Consider the following 20,874-nt stretch of genomic DNA (forward strand, 5'->3'; position numbering starts at 1 on the left):
AATGAACATCCCAGCAGTAGCCTGTGTGTCCCTCTTCTCTGCCTTGTTACCAGGTCATCTCTCTGGTACGTAACACAACCCTGGAAGGGATTGATGCTAGGATTTCCAAACAAAGCCCAGTGTGACAGAACTTGCAGAGAAAGAGAAGTTTTATTTTTTGGATTTCTGAGTTTATTGTCTGAGGTACATAACTAGTATATTTTATCCTGCCATACCTCATATGACTAAATATAGTATTTCCCAAAATGTTTTTAGGGTGAAAATGGGGGTTCCTTGGTTAAACAGCTCTGTGGTCCAAACTGTTAACAGTAATTAATTTTTATGGTTCACGAAGCAAGGTATTGTTACGTGATCAGTGCTGGAATTGGTCTGGGGTCCACAGCAGAAAAACAAAGGCACTAAAAGCCGACACTCTTGAGTTGGGGCCAGCCATCTTTCTGAAAGGCATACTGAGAGGTGGCATTCAGCAGAACCAGGTGAATTGGGCTAGGATTTCCTCTTCTCCAAATTACCAACTCCCATAGAAAATTTAAACTCAGGAGTTGGCCTCAGGAGGTAGATGAGATTAGGGGTTTAGCCTTGCAGGGAATTGTCACAACAGCACAAGAAGCATACGGTTCAAAGGAATGCAATGTGATATTGCCAGCTACCAGGCAGCAAAAAGATCTAGCTGAGTTTCTCACGGCCCACCCAAACCAGGGGCTGCTAGAAGTGAATCTCTGAACAAAGTTGATCCAAATATACTAAAAAAAAAGCTCTAGCCACTTGGCAAGGCAGTCTCTTAAATAGACATTAGTATTTTCCTTCTCTCTTCTGCCCCATCAGCAGAGGAACAAACATTGTGATGAGGAATAAAAGTAGAAAGTGTATAAAGACAGACTCTATTCTCTCTTTTATTTTTTAAATTTCATGGTTAAAGACATTTTGGAGACATATTAAACAAAGCTAAATACATTTCTTTACAGCACTGCTTCTTGGAACATTTATTAATAATAATATGAAATCCTGAGAAAAGGAGTATTATGTACTGTGTATCCCAAACTCACTTAAGCTACGTAATCCTTTTTTTAAAGAACATGGTATAAAGGTCTAGTGTACTGCTGAATACCTTTTGAGACATGTTAGACTATTTGTCTGTATACAGTCAGCAACAGGGGTGGGGTTCTCAGAATATAAGGGAAATATCCAAGTTCATTCCAACCTAGTGGTTAAACAACATGCATATTTCTTTTAAAAATATAATTAGGCAAGTATTCTTCTCTTCACAGCTGAAATGGTAGTAAATATCAAAAGGTTGAAAGTCCTTTCATCTGTGTATAGGCTACAAATGTTTTGAGGCTTCTGCAGGTTATCAAGTGTTTTAATGACCCTGTTTTCCAGAACAAAATATCCTGGAGAAGATATTTCTTTCTGAGCCTTTGGCTGCTGTAAAACAAGATAAACAGGTTTTATAGAAAGAGAAAAAAGGTAACTTTCACTTCAAGGAAGTAAACATGTTATTCAAAAAAATAAGTACATTTATCATCAAAAGTGCCTAATTGTATTCTGAACTTCAACTTTACAAATGTATTCACATTTCTATTTACTTCCCATTGGCTTCTCCGCTTTCTCCCTGAAACATATTCCATTTTTAAAGATTAAATTTTTTCTTGCATGCTCAGCTATCCCCCAGTACACACACACACACACACGCACACGCACACGCACACGCACACGCACACACACACACACACACACACACACACTCTTTTTATCTTTTGCTAAAATACATACAAGGTCATTTCTTACCATCAAATACTTCCCTCATAGAAATCAATTGTGTTCAGTTTTGTTCTGGATTGGGCAAACATGGAATTAAAAATGAGTATTTATTAGTGATTGATTTCCTGATGGGGAGAGTTAAACTGTGTAAAGCCTGCTTTTATTATGTCTTTGCTTAACTTACATAAACTAGAGTTAAGACATGCCAGGTACAACCTTGTTGAAAAAAAACCTGAAATCAAGCTGCAACAGTTAATTTGTTCTCATTTTGAATATCAGCAATTGAATGAAAATGAAATTCTGTATGTAAAGCACACTTTTCAATTATTTGCATTTATCTCCTTGTCCCAATAAAATACACAAAACTCTTCTCAAAGAAAGGAATTATTGTTGGATGGACAAATATTATGGTACCTAAAGTCAAATTAGTTTTTATCAGTGAGTGACATGTAACTAAAAAATATCAGTATAATTTTAGTAAGTAGGATTAAGAATCTTAACAGTTGCCAAGAATAACAGACCATAAGACATACTGAGCATGTTCACCTCTGGTTTTCAGGTAAAAATGTAAGAGAATAAGGTGAAAGAATGTGCAATGCAATGTATAATTGTCAAGTTTCACATTTTGTCTTGTGACAGCCTTCAACTCCTTCCCTATTTAGAACCTCTATGCCTCCAGATAGTCTGTCTGAGCCATCCTCCCGCATTCAACTCACGGGCGAGGGCAGGATTTCGGGCCTGGGGATGCCTTCCCACTGTTCGGCACTCCGCAGATACACACAAGGCCTGATCCAGTGACGCCAATAAAGATGGAAATGTGTTTTACATCTCGTTTATCAAAATTGTTGTTTCTTGCGCTTTTTAAAATTTGCCCTCTGATCTTTATAATTTCTTATAATAACTACTCAACTTATTTTGATAGTCAAAAAAATAAGACACCGAGTGGGCTCCGCGGCGGGCTGTGGGCACCCGGCTGCCCCTGGGAGAAGCTGCGGGCCTGCGGCCCCGGCACTGCGAGGCGACGGGAAATTCTGAAGGAATGCAAGCAGGGAACAGAAATTAAACCAGGCCTGAGGCGTGATACGACAGGCATGATGGCGGTCAAGTCCTCCTACTCAGACTGCATCTCCCGTGACCGGACAGCCCATCTGAACGCCGTCCCTGACGTCCAGGGAGACTGGCAGGCTGTGAGCGTGAGGAACCTGCCCGGAGACATGGGCGAGCTGGGACTGGACGGGGCAGAAGGACAGTCTGGCAACCAGCCCCAGAGCAGCGATGGCACCACCTCGTCTTGAGTCGGGCCTTGTCCTAGGAGGCTAGAAGAAAGACATGCTGTCCTCTTCTGGAAGGGGAACCCTGGCACTAGGCTGGCAGCCTCTTCTCTGAGCTCCACATCCCAGGCAAGCCAGGCCCGTCTGAGATGATCCCTCCCCGGAGATGCCTCTGTGGCCCCTGCTCTGGGAAAGCCCTCTGCCCACACCCACGGTCTCCACATTCCCACCACCTTCTCGCCATGCCCAGGTACACTTTCAAGACACTGTAACACGGGACGTTATTCATTCAGCTGACGCAGGGACTCAGGGGCTGGGCCCTGCCAACCAGGATAAGCAGCCCACGCAGGAACACTCCTCTTAGAGGGGGCCTGGACAGGGACTATGTCCCAGCATGACCCCTCGTCTCCAGCCCCAAGATTCTGGGTCAAGACGTTCTTACCCTTTTTTAAAAAAACATTGTTAAACTTTTTAAATTTTTAGTCCTTTTTTTTCAGCAGAGAGGGAGAGAGTTGACAATCAATTTACATTTTTTAAGTCATTTTAAGCTAAATTCTCCCCATCTATATGGCAGCTCTGAGGTTCTCTCATCGAGCTTTATAGATCCCTTTTTAGGAAAGGGATTTTGGCTCAAAACTATCTGACCATCTCTTTGCCCTTTCTACCAAGATAAGTCACACCTAGGGCCCAGGAAATAAATGCTGATGATCTGTGAAAAAATAAATAAATAAGACATCATTGGAAAGATGAAACATTAAAAAAAAAATTATTATCCAAACTGGCTTCTTATCCCAGCAATGTTGGGTTTTTATGATATTTTTAAAGAGCAGTAATGAAAAAAGCAAAATGGCATGTAACAACCTGGCATATTGAACAAGTCCAATAATATGCTGACCATATGAAATTGTAGAGATTTGACCATTTTGGGCATACAAACCGGCTGTTTCATATGGTTCAAACTAATAACAAAGCACACAAACCTTATCTACACTGACTTGCTGCTGCGTCTCCAGACCCTGAAGGTGAAGATCCCACGTGTAAACTAAGGGATTCCTCTAATCCTGTGGTCCCCAACTCCTGACCAGACTGGTAACAGTCCATGGGCTGTTAGGAACTAGGCACAGCAGGAGGTGAGTGGCGGAACTAGTCAACAAAGCTTCATCTGTATTTACAGCCACGCCCCATCACTCGTATCACCACACAAGCTCTGCCTCCTGTCAGATCAGCGGGGGCATTACATTCTCATAGGAGCACAAACCCTACTGTAAACTGCACATGGGTTGGAACTAGGTTGCATGCTCCCTATGAGAATCTAATGCCTGATAATCCAAGGTGGATCTGAGGTGGTGATGCTAACTAACACTGGGGAGCAGCTGCAAATACAGGTTATCATTAGCAGAGAGGTTTGACTGCACGATAAATGTAATGTGTTTGAATCATCTTTAAACCATCCCTTTTTGCCTCCGTGGAAAAACTGTCTTCCACAAAACCGGTCCCTGGTGCCAAAAAGGTTGGGGACCGCTGGCTTAATCTATGTGAGGCTGACATGGTAATAATGGTAGCTGCTATTAATACTTATGAAGAGCCTATTATATACAAGGAGTTTTATATTATTTATCTTATTTAATCATTACAAACAAAATATTGGTAAAAGACAAAAGATTTATGGGATCTGAAGAAGAATGGTAAAAATGGTAAATTATATATATATATATTTTACCTAAATAAAAAAATTTTAGAAACCATGCTTACATTTACCTTTTTAAAAATATATATATATTGATGTACCCATTTTGCAAATAAAGACATGGAAACTCAAGGAGGTTAAATAACTTGCCAAATTCATGCAATGAGGAGATAGTAATGCTATTCTTTGAACTTAGTTTTGTCTTACTCCAAAGTGGGCACATCACATCCACTCCCACTAATCATATAAGTTCATTATTGTTTAATTCAGTTTTGCTCGAAAACCATTTGTTTTATTATGTTTTCAAGGTGTCAACTGGAATTAAAATAATTACTTTTTCATTCACTGCTATTAATATTACTAGGAAAAACAAACCGTAGTTGAAATACATGAGTACAAAATGAGACTAATAATTGTAAAACTTAGTTAATCTAACTAAAAAGTAATAAAAAGTACAGAACAGTTTAAATTTCCTCTTTACTGCCTGGTTTCCTCTAACCCTGGTTAGACTGTCACTTGTAGTTCTTCAAATGGCAGGTAATGGAGACCAGCCTAAATAACCTTCATTTTTTAAAAAGTACTTTTTGTACAGACTCTGACAAATCTAACAGAGCTTAATGGTTTTTTAAAAATGAAAACCTTCTAGGTGTCAAGTGTAGCCAGGTGAATGTACCTTTGAGGTTTGCCCTTTTTTTAGATCCAGTATTTTATAGAAGCAGCCAGGGGTGCTTCCATGCATCCTGCTGCCTGGCCCAAGTGTGATCTGTCAAAGAAAGTACATATCACCCTCCTGTGAGAGCACCTAAAGAGGGAAATACAGAGAGCCTTGGTACACATTTCAGTCAAATGTACATACACTTTACTAACTAACAAATTTACACAAGGAATCTTACTAAAATATCATAGCACATAGTTGAAGAAGCATATGTTTGAAATGTTCATTATCAGTGGTTGCTTTATAATTTTTTTAGAGTTAATGCAGGACATATCTGTTTCCTGTGAAATGACAATGAAACTTAATTTAATTTGAATCTTTGCCATCCCTGTGCTGCCTATTATTTTTAAAGTCATCATTCCCATAGTTTATCAACTCTACAGCACACTTTTCCTCTCATTTTAGCATCTCTGAAATCAGGATATATCTTAAAACTGATGATATCTTGCAATTGTTGTTGGCCCAGAACACAGTTGTAATATAGTTTTCATTGCAGCTACATGCATGAATGTCTTAATTAGTCCTGTTTGATATAGCTGGACAATGGCAATTCCTTGGAATTTCAGTCAGGAAAAATTTTAAGACTAACTTGAAGTCATATAAATCCCAGCCATTGTCTAAAAGCCTTCCTTTGACACCTTCTTATAAGTCAACAAAGTGCCAACATCAAAGCATACAACATCAAAGAAAATATCAGAAACAATAGTTGAGAATTCTTGTTGGCACTGAGGACAATAATATATAGAATAATATGTATTTTGATAATTCTGAGTATAAGAGTTAGATTTATAAGAATTTGATTTTGAATGTGAAAATGTTTTAGAAATGCTTTGATTTATTTTGCTTACAGTTTCCTTTTCACAGAAGTGAAATATGATTTCTACAACCTCTGCCTAAATAAATCTAAAATGACTCTTTTAGTTGGTTCAAACTAAAAATTCTAAGTGATAAAATATTACATCATAGTTTAATAGAGTTTTTTTCTTTCTTAGTGATACATAAAATAATGGTACATTTTACAATCACGGGTATCTTAGATTGGTAATAACCTAAGCTAAAAATAATCAGAGGCTTCTACAACATCTTCTTTACTCTCTGTACCCAATTAATTACAAGGTCTTGTCAATTTTATTTCCAGAATATAATTTTAATCTGACCATCCTTCTCCATTTACCACTGTTTCTTCTCTAAATATAGTCCTCATAATTTCTTCCCAGATTGTTACAATAGTCTTTTGTAGATCTCTTTGCCTCTGGTCTCTTCGCGGACCAGTACATCCTTCTCAGTGACTGAGTGAAATCCATGAAATGTGGTTACATTCAGGTCACTACTGGTTAAAAGCCCTCAATAGCTTCCCATTTCTTAAAGTAAAGTTGGTGCATGAATTATAAGCATGTCCTCTCCCTACATGCCAATGGCTAATCAATTAAAGTTCTTTCTCTCCTTTCATTTGTATGCTCAATCAGAGCAGAATTTGTGTCTACCCTGTCATTCCAAGTCCTTTTCATAGTACTGGCACATAACATGGTTTCAAAAAATTCTGGTGAATGGATAAATGAGCCCAATATGTACAATCCATCTAAACACCAAACTCCAGGCAACAACTACCTATCTCTCAGAGTAGTCATTCAAGGTTAAGCATGCCTAACCTACAGGATGAAGCCCTAAACTCTTTGAACAGTGATCAGTGTCATTCAAAGTCTTTCCCCTGTGTTCTTTTACAGTCTCATCTCTTATCCCTCTGTCGTGCCCCCTTGTACTCCAACTACATCAGACCACTTGACATTTCCTGAATAATCTTGCCAAAATTCCTCACTTCTTTCTCTATGCTCTCCTTACACTGAGTTAATTGTATATGTCTGTTTGCCCTCTAGAAAGTGAGCTCTTGGTACAATTATGCCATAGTCATTTCTTATGCCCTGAATGCCTCTAGCATAGAAAATGTGCTGAAGTAAAATGTTTATGGATGATTGTATTAGTTTCCCAGAGCTACCATGACAAATTACCACAAACTTGGCAGCTTAAAAACAGCAGATATTTATTCTCTCACAGTTCTGGAGGCCAGAAATCTGAAATCAATGTGTCAGTAGGACTGCTCTCCCTCCAAAGGGTAAGGAGAGAATCATCTCTTGTCATTTCCAGCTCCTCCTAGCTCCAGGTATTTCTTGGTGTCCATCTTCACATAGCTTTCTCCGTTTCTCTGTATGTGTCCTTCCTCTCTGTGTCTCTTATAAGGACACTTGTCATTGCATCTAGGGCCCACTTGAATAATCCAGGATAATCTTATATTGAGATCATTAGCTTAATTACACATGCAAAAAACCCATCTACCAAATAAGTTCACATTCACAGATTCTGGGATTTGGACATATCCTTTTTGAGACTCACCATTCAACACACTAAATAACTTTCTAGCACATGCATTTTCCTCACAAATAACTGTATGAGTATAAAAGCTGTAAAATGTAAAAGTAGATCTCAGAGACCACACACACACACACACACACACACACACCACACACAAAACCTACACATTTTAAATAAAGCAAATACATACTCATGTTGCTTTAACTTCAGGCTAATGTTGCCATTTTGCATTACTGCATTTTTACTGATGTTAGAATTATGGCCTTTCTATGGCATATCACTAAAATGCAAATAAGTAAGTCTATTACAGAATATAAAATATGATCTCATCTCTTTACATTCAAAGTAAGCATGTATTTTATTCATATACTTTCCAAAGGCAAGTCAGCTATATATATATATATATATATATAAAAGATTATAGGAGCTACTATCAACTTCCTGCTGTTGCTAGCCCAAGAGAACTTTGCCATCCCTTATTGGTTCCTCTTAACCCTGTCCACAAATTTGTAAATAGTCCCTTCCTTAATTTCCCTTTAATCTCCTATTTCTACTGTAACATGTTTCCTTCTGTGATCATGAAAACAGTAATCATCATCAGGAGTGACCCCAGGAAAGAAATCTTTAAAATGGGATTTTGTAATTGAGTTGCTAACACATTTGAGGACAATGCAGATAAGCTCCTTGCCATAGGGAAATATGACAAGTAATCTGTGGCATGTAGTGGCATCACTATTACTTTATCATCTATGGTGGCATGGAATAGAGAGTAGGTGGAAGGTAAAATATTGGAAGATCAAGTGACTGTAATACTTAGTCACTTTGGGGACAATGGTGATTAAAAGATTGTGACTTGGACTAGTTATTTCTGACTATTCTAGAGAGTGCATAAAGAGAAGAGGACAAATTGAAAACCTTGAATGCCAAAGTCAATGCTTCAGGGAAAAAATAAAGCCTTTATGGTTGTTCCAAAGCAGTACTTTATCCCTTATAGATGTAGAGTAGATATGGTTGATAACCAAGCCATGGCCTGACTCTCACTGTTGGAAAGCTATGGTAATAAGTAAATGTGCAGCCTTGTCAGGTTTCTTAGGTTAATTTGATCTGATAGCAGAAGTAGCGAGCACCCCAAATGCCTTCCTAAAACACGTGAATACCAAAGGATAGGAGGTAAACATCACAAAAGTACTGGGGTCTTCAGTGAAGACTCTAGGCATTTGTATAGTCTGGAGCTTGTGGCAATACCCCTTCTAAAATGAGAGACACATTTGCCACAAAGAAAGAGGCATAATTTGGTGGGTTTCTTTGGATATTGGGAGCCCTGTGTATCAAGGTTGAGCATGTTGCTCCAATTTATTTGTTGGTAATCCATAGGGCAGTTTTGAATGGTGTCAAGAGCATTGAAACATTCTATAGCAGGTACAGCTGCAGAGTAAACTGCCTTGCCACCTAGGCCTTAGGACCCAGAAGACCCATTTTTATTTAGAGTCTGTGACAGAAAGAGAGGATCTATGGAATATCTGGCAAGCCTCTAGGGTTTTGGAGTAAGATTATGTCCTCCTGGCTTAACCAATTTCCACTTGAAAATGAGTTCCTGTCTTGCTTCAATAGAGAGACTGAAGCCCTGACCAATGGACTTCAAGTGCAATCTGAACTTCCCACATAATGATCCACTGAATTATTAAATCGTATATGCACAGTGATGTTCCAATGTTAAATGAAAATGGAATGTATGAGATTTAGCAGATCCCAAAGGTCTACTAAATTGAATGAACAGGTGGCTCAGAATCCCACGGTGTCTGCTCCTGCTGGTTTGCCACTTCTTTCTTAACTTTTATCCATGGCTCGGCACTGTACGCTGACACATGCCAGAAAGTGGATAACTCCTGCATTCCAACTCCACTCACACGTCACCCTGAAAGACGATGGCTAAGGAAAATCCCCCCCCGAAACAAAACATGTAGGTGTCTACTTGGTAGGGACCTGTACAAATCTATGTTGATTCATGAGAAGCACTAACAAGTTTATTAGTTGGTCAGGGACATGGAAAGAATAACACTGGAAGAATGGTAACACGGAGGAATGGGGAGGGACGTGTGGATGAACTTGGGATGCACATATGTTCCACATAATTGTCCACAAGAGGGCATCCGCTGTGGAGAAAGATTTTAATAAATCCATGAGTAAGATGACCTGACCCATGGATATTGTCATTTTTAATTCCAGCTACTCTTAATGCTTATTGAATGGGCCAATGATCAAAGTGCTGCTAGGGCAGGGATGGGGGCCTTGCATGGGCTCAACAATATGGACTTTGCCTCTAAAGCTGAATACTGGCTACCCCATTCCTACCCACTCCCACACAATCTCTTCAGTTTGCCCCTGAACTTCACATCATCCCTGGGAGGAAGACACTGCAGGTAGGAAAAGGTGAAGCAATGAAGACTGGTGCTTGAAAGACAGATTTTACCCACTTTACATTTGTGACCAGTATCTTTCCCCTTTCACAGCTACTTCCTTAAAGTGATGTACAGATTATTGCTATTTGGGATTGGTTTTCTACTCATTTCACACTTTACATAGATGAGAATTTAAGTCTTTTTTAGAAGAGAGACATTATAGAGGAAACTACAACTTTCTGCCAATTTATTTTTAAAATTTTATTTGACTTGCTGCTATAAATACCTGAAAAATTCATCAAGTTGCAGAATGCAAATCTCTACTGATCTGGGCCTTGAAGGTGCTCCAAGTATTCCTCTTAGCTTTCCAAAGCCCATACTCTGACCCATCATTTATGTAAATTTGAATACATTTATTAGGAAAATTTAGAAAAGTTTACGCTTGGAGACACCACTTTGAAGTAGGTTTCATTTACAAACAGGGAACTTGCATCTCAGTCAGATACACTATTTGATGAAGGTCACACAGACTTCAGAATTGGGTCTTAGGCCCATTCTTCTGATTCAGGGTACTCAGGATAATTTAGGCAGGAATGTTTCCCTGGCATCCCTAGAACATACTCCCCTATCTTTGTAAACAGACCAACAAATGCAGTTAGTTAATAAAGAAAATAATAATGAGAAGGAAGCACCAGACCCTCATTTGGAGATGTGAGAATCCAGTTGCCCATGGTCACTGAACACATCAGAGTATCTTTGTTTTTTCCATTAGCATATAGTGTGTGTTGATGTTAGAGTCTGCTGTGACATCTGCCAGCAACTCGGTCCCTTCAGAATTCAATTTTTCTTAAATCAACAGAACTATCCTTGAAATATGCTGATAGATGGCAGTTCATTCATTCCTTTACAAGGAAAGAGAGTTTGACAGGAGGTGGGTGAGACAAGTAATCACTGTCATTTTTGTCTGAGTTCAAAATATATGGTTATGCTAGCATTGCATATTTTCTTTGGTCTTCTGGTTAAAATTCAAAGTCTTATAAACCAACAAAAGAAGAAGAAAATTTACTTATATTTATTTATTTATATAGATGTATATATGTATACATACCTATGTGTGTATATATGTTTTTTATTTATATCTATATATAATTTTTTAATCCAGCAGCAAAAATTGTAGACCAATTTCCTCTCTTTGGGCCCTAATTTATTGGTCCCACAACTTCTTCAGTTTCAATTTCCTTATTTAGGTTTCTACAAATTAGTCATCATTTAGAGTCTGCATTTTCATTTTGCAAGACAGTCCTATGATCCCTTTAAATTTAGGCTGTTTGAGCTGTGAAAATGCTTGTAAAAATAAACATGCTTTGTTTAATCTGTTCTGGTTGTCAAAAAACTGCACCTGATTGATGCTTTTGTTCATTGTCTTTGCCTTTGTTTATTTTTCTGATGGATTAAAGCTTATGAATTTCAGGTCTAAATTTTTTATAATAAATATATAATCATTTTAACTTATTTCCTTTGTAATCTGTGTCTCTCCTATGTACCTCACAAAGGATCTTTTAGGATATTTAGGGACGAAAACCTAAAGATTAAGTAGGGATTTAATTTTGGTTCTTGAATTTATTGACAAAATATCATACCTGTAGCTATATTATTCTCTATTTCACTGTGTCCCAGTCAAATAATTTTAAAGTTTAAAGTTGTTAGTTATGTCCACTTGAACAATAAAACTTATTTTGTATACCTTTTAATAAATCTCTTTATCTTAATTCTTGGTTAAAGTGAATATATTGAATGAATTCATCAAATCACATTTGTTTATTTCTTTACATTAGCATCAGTAATACCAGTTTCCAGGACTGCTACTACCTGGTGGTGCCAGATAACCTCTTAAATACTGTTAAATTTACCCTAAAGCTGCCTCCTTACATGTTTTAAGTTCAACTTAGAAGTTTCTCTGTACATAATGAATTGTAACCTAACTGGATATGTGAACAGCCTGTAACGTACTCTTGTGCCAATCACTGAGTTGAGGCCAACTGCCCAAACCATGTTCAAGTAAGGCAAATGCTGAGCTATACCCAGTCTGGCTGTTTCTGTACCTCGCTTCCATTTTCTATACTTCACTTTCCTCTCTCTGTTCATAAATCTTGTTCTTTGCTCAATTAAACTCTGTTAAATTTAATTTGCCTAAGATTTTTCTTTTAACAATATAAATGGAAAAGCCCTCCTGATTTGATCAGAAAATTTGCTTTTAATGATTTTATGTCCGTTTAAATGGAAAACTCAGTACTATTTATGGTTTTGGAAGTAATTGAGAATGATTTCCTCTAAGACCATAATGGCTTCAATTCCATCTTCTATTTCAAATGCACTAAACTATTAACACTTATTTAAAATAATTGTTAAAAGAGTAATTTCTTTTAACTTAGCTTTCAAATCAATTATTTAAAAATGCATAATAATTCAAATATTAGCATATGCAAATTTGAAAATGTTGCAGTATTAAAAAAGCCATTTAATCCAACATTTGGGGGTGATGCAGGTAAGACAGGTGCTTCATTCTAATTTGACTGATATCAGGCTCATAGTCTATGCATTTCTATTTTTAATATTGACATGTATAAACAACAGGTGCTCAGCCTATACACATTCAATAAATGTTTTTTCATTACACTATTATGTTCATTATAGGAAAAGAGTTGTATCTGCCTACATAAACACATGCATATGCACCAACAGTTAAAGAAAGTTATTTTAAGCCACCTAAAATACACAGATGAAGAAATGCTTTAGTAAAAGGATCTGAGATTAACAAAAAATAAGCATATTAAAGGAAAAGTATTCTACTAATCTGCTATGGCACAATTGTTCATTTGAGTTTTTTACAAGGAAATATACAACTATGAATAAAAAATGCTTTTTTAGTCTCTGTTAGTATAATGGTAATTTTCTTTAATTATCTTTAAATCTCAGAGGCCAAAGTATATGCCATAGAATATGTCAGGATCAGCCCTTATGTTTATGGTTAAAAAACAGTAAAATTATTAAACTACTCAAAAATTAATGGGCAAACATTAACATAGCATATTTATCCTCATTATCAAATTTTAGGCTTTTTAAAAATCCCTTTGGGAAAGACTGAGTAAAAAAATGTAGAGCCTACTTTGAATTTAGAAATTCTGAGAGATGGTGTTTGCCTGTTGACTTTTGCGGAAAAAAAAATCTCAGCCTCTCAAAGCATATATTTGGGAATTGTATACTGCCCCTGTTGTAGAATGAATGTTCATGTCCCCACAAAATTCTCATGTTGAAATCTTAACCTGCAAGTTGGCAGTATTAGGAGATGGGGAATTTCGTAGGTGATTAAGGCATGAGTGCAAAGCCCTCATGAATGGGATTAGTGCCCTTATAAGAGAGACTCTGGAGAGATCTGTCACTCCTTCTACCATGTGAGGACACAGTGAGAAGATGGTTGTCTATGAACTAGGAAGTGGGCGTTCAACAGACCCTAAATCTGCCAGTGCCCTGATCTTGGACTTCCCAGCCTCCAAAACTGTGAGAAATAAATTTCAATTGTTTATAAGCCACCGAGTATTCTGTTATAGCAGCCCAGATGTACTAAGACAGATCCTAAACTCTTTGGTGCTCTCTAGGGTATTACCTCATACATTAATCCCCATTCTTGGACATTTTCAACATATTCTGCTCCACAAGCTCCTTTCTCACTTCCTTCAGCCATGCACAGGTCTCCCCCATTCAGAGGATACCATCTCTCAACAAGTGTCCTCCTCTAAGTTACCACTGCTCCTCTCTCATTCCCTTCACTGCCAGCCATCTTGAAACAGTAGTCTATATTGGTTGAATTCATTTTCTCAAGAATTTATTCTCTCTTAGTCCCTTTATAATCTGGGTTCTGCTTCTAGCACTGTACTGAAAACTGCTCTAAGGTCATCAATAAGATGCTTCAAGGGGTTGGGAGGGCTCACAGTGTTAAATGCTGTCAGATAGGATGGCAATTCAATCTAGACCTCTACATGGGGCAGCTAGGGCAAAGGCATCCTAGGCTTCCCTGATGTATATCTAGATGTCATGAGTCTGTATTTCCAAAAATGTGGAGAAACTTAATAATATCCCCAAATATATGCCCTCTGATTGAGAGAGGTTAAAACTTAAGAATATTATCCAGTCCAATTAAGACAGCACCAGGACATTCTGAGATAATCAAGAAATCTAAAAATATAAAAATAACATTTTTAAAGGGAAAAGCTACCCCAAAATGTACATAGTTCAATTGAGAAATGAAGCAAAATTAATAGCTCTAGAACAAGGGACTTGTAAGAACTTAAAATGATAAGTGATGAAATAAGACAAAAATAAAATTATAGCTAAATAATTCAAAATTTCAATATAAAACTAACATCAAAGAAGCATTTTGCAAAAGGAACTATATAATATAAAAATCATATTTTAGGTTTGGTGTGGTGGCACCTGTAGTCCCAGTGCATTGACCAGGAGTTCAAGATAAGGCTGGGTAACATAGCAAAATCCTATCTCAGAAAAAAAAATTTAAATTATCAATGTTTGGAGGGTGCCAACTGCACAAGCAGTGGTAAAATCTGTGTATAACTTTTGACTCCCCCAAAACTTAACTACTAACAGCATACTGTTGACCAATAGCCTACCAATAATATAAACAGTCTATTAACACATATTGTGTATATGTATTATATACTGTATTACAATAAGCTAAAAAAGTTATTTAAAAAGTTATAAGGAAAATATATTTACTATTTAATTAAGTGGAAATAGATTATCACAAAGGTCTTCATTCCTCCTTATCATCTTCACATTAAGTAGGCTGAGGAAGAGGAAGACAGGTTGGTCTTGCTATCTCAGGGCTGGCAGAGGCAGAAGACAATTCATTGTTAGGTTGACTCAGACAGTTCAAAGCTATGTTGTTCAAGGGTCAACCGTACATAAGAAAGGGCACATGATGTAATCCTGTACTTGCTCTGGTAAATAATGAACAAATGAAATTTACAAAATAAGAGTATTACTAAAACATTTAAAGTAGTAAAATGTCTCTTAAATGTTTATTTTTTAAGTCTTTGTTGTTCAAGAACAAGTAGAAATGATAAAAATAATCTTTTAAATAATTTGATCATTTATTAACAATTGTACTTCCTTTATATTATTTAACTTTGTTCTAAGTTAGCACATTCTAAAACAGCTGCAAGATTCTGTGTTCTCAGAGATTTTGTTAGAGTCTTTGGTAAGCTTTTTAAAGAAGAAGGAAAGCTGACCTTGAAGTGTAGCAATTTGTTACTAAGGGTTCTCTGTAGAATAAGCTTTAAAATGAAGACTTATCTTCAAACACCTGTCAGGAGATAAGTTAATATTTCTGCCTAAAGACTTCATAGGAGAAAGCATTGATCTTATTCTGGTTGCTTTTATATGGTATTTAATTTATAGAAGGACTAAGTGAAATATGATGCTTGTCATATCGGAGTTTATTTTGCAACCTCAAACACTGCAGGTGGAGCATGACTTTTAAAATTTTTTATAAGATTAAAAGATGATCATGGGGCTGGGTGCAGTGGCTCCTGCCTTTAATCCTAGCACTTTGGGTGGCTGAGGCAGGAGGATCGCTTGAAACCAGGAGTTCAAGACCAGCCTGAGCAGGGATGAAACCCTCTCTCTACAAAAAATACAAAAATTAGCCAGGCATGGTGGTGTGCACCTGTAGTCCCAACTGCATGGGAGGCTGAGGCAGGAAGATCACTTGAGCCCAGGAGCTTGAGGTTGCAGTGAGCTATGATGACGCCACTGCACTCTAGCCTGGGCAACAGAGCAAGAACTTGTCTCAAAACAAAACCAAAAAAAGATGACTATAAGGTTTATTCTGTCTCTCTATCCTTCCAGAGGCTGTTCTGGTCAGAAAAATTATTCTAATGGAAACTCTAATCTGCTAAATCCCTGTTTCTCAATGTTCTTCTTTAAACATCTCCAGAGACAATAATCCCCCAAATAAGTCCTTTGACTTCCCTGGTCATGTTTCAAAGACTTCACTGGAGGCAGGACAGGACACCATGGACAGAGGCCCAGCCAGATGAAAAGGAAATTGATTTTGATAATGGTGGGTTGTATACCTTTGTACAAGTTTACTTCTTTATCTGAAAAGGGAAGAGGAGGCTGTCTTTGGCCAGTAGCCTAATATGCTGGCTCTTGATTTTGTTCATTTAACATTTATCTACATAATGCCCCCATAACATTATCTAATTGTTTCGGCATATTAAGAACTAGGGTCCATGACATATATTTGTTTTGTATTTCTCACAGTTCTATCATGGGCCTAAGAACTATGGTATAGTACTATGATGGGTAATTGTATGTGTTAACTTGACTGGGCCACAGGATGCCCAGATATCTGGGTAAACATTTCTGGGTGTGTCATTGGGAGTATTTCCTGAAGAAATTAACATTTGAACTGGTGAAAAGAATAAAGAATATTGCCCTCCCCAACGTAGGTGGGCATCATTCAATCTGATGAGGGCTGGAAAAGAACAAAAAGGCAGAGGAAGGCAGAGGAACTTTGAATTGAGTTGAAACATCTGTCTTCTCCTGCCCCTGGACTGGGACTTACTCCATTGCCACTCCTGGTTCTCAGGCTTTTGAATTTGGACTGAAATTCATGCTGCCAGCTTTCCTGGGTCTCTAACTTGCAGACAGCAAATCATGGGACCTCTTACCCTCCATAATTGTGTGAGCCAATTCCTTATAATAAATTTCATATACAAATGCATATATTTATATAATTTATATTCTATTTGTTCTATTTATTTATATATCTATCATGTGTGTGTGTGTGTTTTCTATTTCTCTGGAGAATGCTGACAAACACAGTACCTCATACTTCTGCGAAGTGTCACAAATTTGGAATAGAATGAGAATCATCACTCCACATTACCATGTTTTAATACTTTTAAAAGTGTGAGTTGATAAGCAAATATAAGATTCATTACTATTTTTACTCTTATAAGAATAGTCAGAAATTTACCATATCTTATGCCTTTTTCTGTTCTTTTGTTTATCTTATTTAGTCCAAAGGTATGAGAGTTCAAATCCTATCATAGTAAACTCTTAGAGGTAATCTAAATTATATTCTTGCCTTAAATTTTTTGTTGTATTTAGTAACACTGCAAAGTCAGCTGGAGGCTGTAAATAATTGTTATATATGTAATTTTAGAAATTTTTGATAGAAATAATTTTAGATTTTTTTCAGAATAATAATCAGTCACTAAATTAATGCTCAGCTTATTTTTAAAATTGTCAAATATATTTTTTGTTAACTTAGATCTTAAGTTCAATAGGTTTTTTTTTCCCAGGTAAAAGTATATCTCTTATAGACATCATATATCTTGAGCCACAATCAGTTTATTACAGATCAATAATCCTTTGTGAACATTTATAAAATTTAAGAAGCTTTTAAAACTGAAAACTTTTCATGACTCACTTAGTGCTAGAATCAGAGCCACTTTGAACATTTTGCCCAGATGGAGTTGTTAAGAAATACACAGTATATATTACTTTCTGAATTTCAAAAATATATTTAATTCCCAAACACATCTGGAATTGTTGGCCAGCATTTGTATTTTCATTCACAGTAAGATTTTTATCAGGTCAGGAAAGATCACAGTGCTTAATTTTAGGGTTAGCCTTTCCAGGAAACTCTTTACCTCTTGATGTCTGGTTGCTTATTTTTTTGCTTTAAGTCCTCTGGTTGTGAACCTCATGATTCATTCTACCATTACCACCACCCTCTGCTCAGTCCTCTCCTAGGCTAAATGCCATGCTTGCTAGGCCTCTGATTCATCACTGGCACCCTTCCTTAGTTGACCCTCTGGAAAAACAGTCTACAAATCACTTAGAGTAACCCTTTGACTTGTTCTTTTCCTAACTTTCTCCTTTTCCAAATTCTAAATTTCTCTCCTTATCCACCTTTTTTCATTATAAGTTATTATCAACCTCTGTGGCTTTTAAAACATTTTTGGTCATTGTAAAATGGGAAATTGCAACCTAGTCTAAGAGAAACTTATTCCAATATGCTTTAAGCCCAGAAACTGTTATACAAAATACTATTCAATATATATAAATTAAAGAAGATGGTATGGTGTTCAGGTTATTTACTGCTGGCAACAAACTACTCCAAAACTTGGTGGCTGAAAAACAACAACAATTTATGATCATTTTATGTCATGATTCTGTGGATCAGGATTTTGGATAGGCACAGAGGGGATGGCTTCCCTCTCTTCCACATCTAAGGCCTAATCTTAGATAACTCTAAAGGCTGGGGCTAGAGTAAAATCTCTGTCTCTGTCTCCTCCTCTCTCTTTCCTCCTTCTTTCCCTCCCTCCCTCTCTCTCTCTTCCTCTCTATCAATCTCTTATCTCTCTGTGCGACTATTTTGGGCTTCCTCATAGCATGATGGCCTCAGGTAGTCATATTTCTCACAGAGTAGTAGCTCAAAGCTCCAAAAGATAGGGGACTGGAAATGAAGGGTCTTCTTAAAGGCTCAGCTCAGATGTGGCATAGCATCACTTCCATCATATTTATTGGTGAAAGCAATGAGAGGATTATCAAAAGATTTGTGGCTACTTTTAATCTGCCGTGGTGGGTCAGTCATCTTTCTCTGTTCTCTAAAGCACTTCTCTTTCCATTTATTTTCTATATTCTATAATATTCTGACCTGATCAACTTCCAGAAGTTTTCCTAAGTTGTTATTTTAAAAATCCAATTTGTTTACATTTTCTGCACTGTTTTGGCTTGTATTCTTTTTACCTAATGCTCCAAGAAGGCTAAAGGAGGTGATGATTGCCCAATGATGCCTTCAAATTACAGTCTAATATTTATTTGGAAATACAAGCAAAGGTCAAGAAGACCAAGAATATTCTCATCTTATTTTTCCTCCAAAAAAAGCTCATAGTCAGAAAGTTGTAGACATCTCTGAAATTTCATTATTGTTCTTTTATATAAGTTTAGCAATTAGAGATATGAATTTAGAGAGTGTTATAGAAAATATAAAGCAAAGGAAATGTTTCAGGAGTCCTTGATTTCTCCACTGTAGTACATTATCATATTGGCTCACTGTGTATAGTGCCATATTTTTCTGAGTGATTGTTCATTCTTCTTTGTTATTTTTTCTGCATCTTTGACTGGTTGGGTTAGTTTGAAAGCCTTGTCTTCAAGCTCTGAGATTCTTTCTTCTGCTTGGTTTAGCCTGTTGTTGAAGCTTTTTGCTTTATTTTGAAATTCCAATTCCTTAAATGATTGTTTCATTTCTTTAAGTTGTAGCTTTTCTTATGTTTTCTCTTTAGTGACATTTTCACTTTCTTTCAATGATGCCCTGAAATATTTTTTTTGTTTCTAATTTTATTTATTTATTATTTTTTTATTCTTATTGCAGCATATTGTGGGGGTGCAAAAGTTTAGGCTACATATATTGCCCTTGTCCCCCCACCCCCCTGAGTCAGAGCTTCAAACGTGTCCATCCCCTAGACAGTGCACATCGAACTCATTATGTATATATACATCCATCCCCTTTCCCATCCACATCTGCCCGACACCTGATCCATGTTATTCCTAAATGTGCTCTTAGGTGATGATCACTGAAACCAATTTGATGGTGAGTACATGTGGTGCTTATTTTTCCATTCTTGGGATACTTCACTTAGTAGAATGGGTTCCAACTCTTTCCAGGAAAATACAAGAGGTGCTATATCACCATTGTTTCTTATAGCTGAATAGTACTCCATGGTATACATAGACCACATTTTATTAATCCACTCATGTATTGATGGACACTTGGGTTGTTTCCACATCTTCGCAATTGTGAATCGTGCTGCTATAAACATTCGGGTGCAGGTATCTTTGTCATAGAATGTCTTTTGTTCTTTTGGGTAGATGCCCAATAATGGGATTGCTAGATCAAATGGTAGGTCTACTTGTATCTGTTTACAGTATCTCCATATTGCTTTCCACAGAGGTTGCACTAGTTTGCAGTCCCACCAGCAGTGTATGAGTGTTCTTGTCTCTCTGCATCCACGCCAACATTTGTTGTTATGGGACTTTTTGATAAAGGCCATTCTCACTGGAGTTAAGTGATATCTCATTGCGGTTTTGATTTGCATTTCCCTGATGATTAGAGATGTTGAGCATTTTTTCATGTTTGTTGGCCATTCTTCTGTCTTCTTTTAAAAAATTTCTGTTCATGTCCTTTGCCCACTTTTTGATAGGGTTGTTTGATTTTTCTTGCTGATTTTCCTGAGTTCTAAATAGATTCTAGTTATCAGTCCTTTATCGGATGTGTAGCATGCAAAATTTTTTTCCCATACTGTAGGTTGTCTATTTACTCTCATGACAGTTTCTTTGGCTGTGCAGAAGCTTTTTAATTTAATCAGGTCCCATTTATTTATTTTTGTTGTTGCTGTGATTGCCTTTGGGGTCTTCTTCATAAATTCTTTGCCTAGGCCAATGTCTATAAGAGTCTTTCCCACATTTTCTTCTAGAATTCTAATAATTTCACTCGTAAGGTTTAGGTCTGTTATCCACCGTGATTTGATTTTTGTGAGAGGTGAAAGAGGCATTCATATATGTCAATAACAGTCAAACGGA

At 37.0% G+C, this 20,874-nt stretch overlaps 2 protein-coding genes across 6 annotated transcripts in view; both read left to right on the forward strand.

Annotated features, from left to right (window-relative positions):
- The window catches only part of PRKD1 (protein kinase D1), a 768,557-nt gene that overhangs the window by 428,666 nt on the left and 319,017 nt on the right, over positions 1-20,874 (forward strand). The gene's annotated exons all lie outside the window — the stretch shown is intronic.
- Positions 2,655-3,327, forward strand: LOC123650552 (cAMP-dependent protein kinase inhibitor gamma-like). Its single transcript, XM_045569416.1, has one exon. It carries the CDS (start codon positions 2,853-2,855, stop codon positions 3,054-3,056), a length of 204 nt encoding a protein of 67 aa, XP_045425372.1. The 5' UTR covers positions 2,655-2,852; the 3' UTR covers positions 3,057-3,327.

The sequence above is a fragment of the Lemur catta genome, chromosome 1, assembly GCF_020740605.2.
Source record: "Lemur catta isolate mLemCat1 chromosome 1, mLemCat1.pri, whole genome shotgun sequence".
Lineage (NCBI taxonomy): Eukaryota > Metazoa > Chordata > Mammalia > Primates > Lemuridae > Lemur > Lemur catta.

Coding starts and splice junctions, on each gene's coding strand:
- LOC123650552 (XM_045569416.1), top strand. CDS start 2,853: ATGATGGCGGTCAAGTCCTCCTACTCAGACTGCATCTCCCGTGACCGG.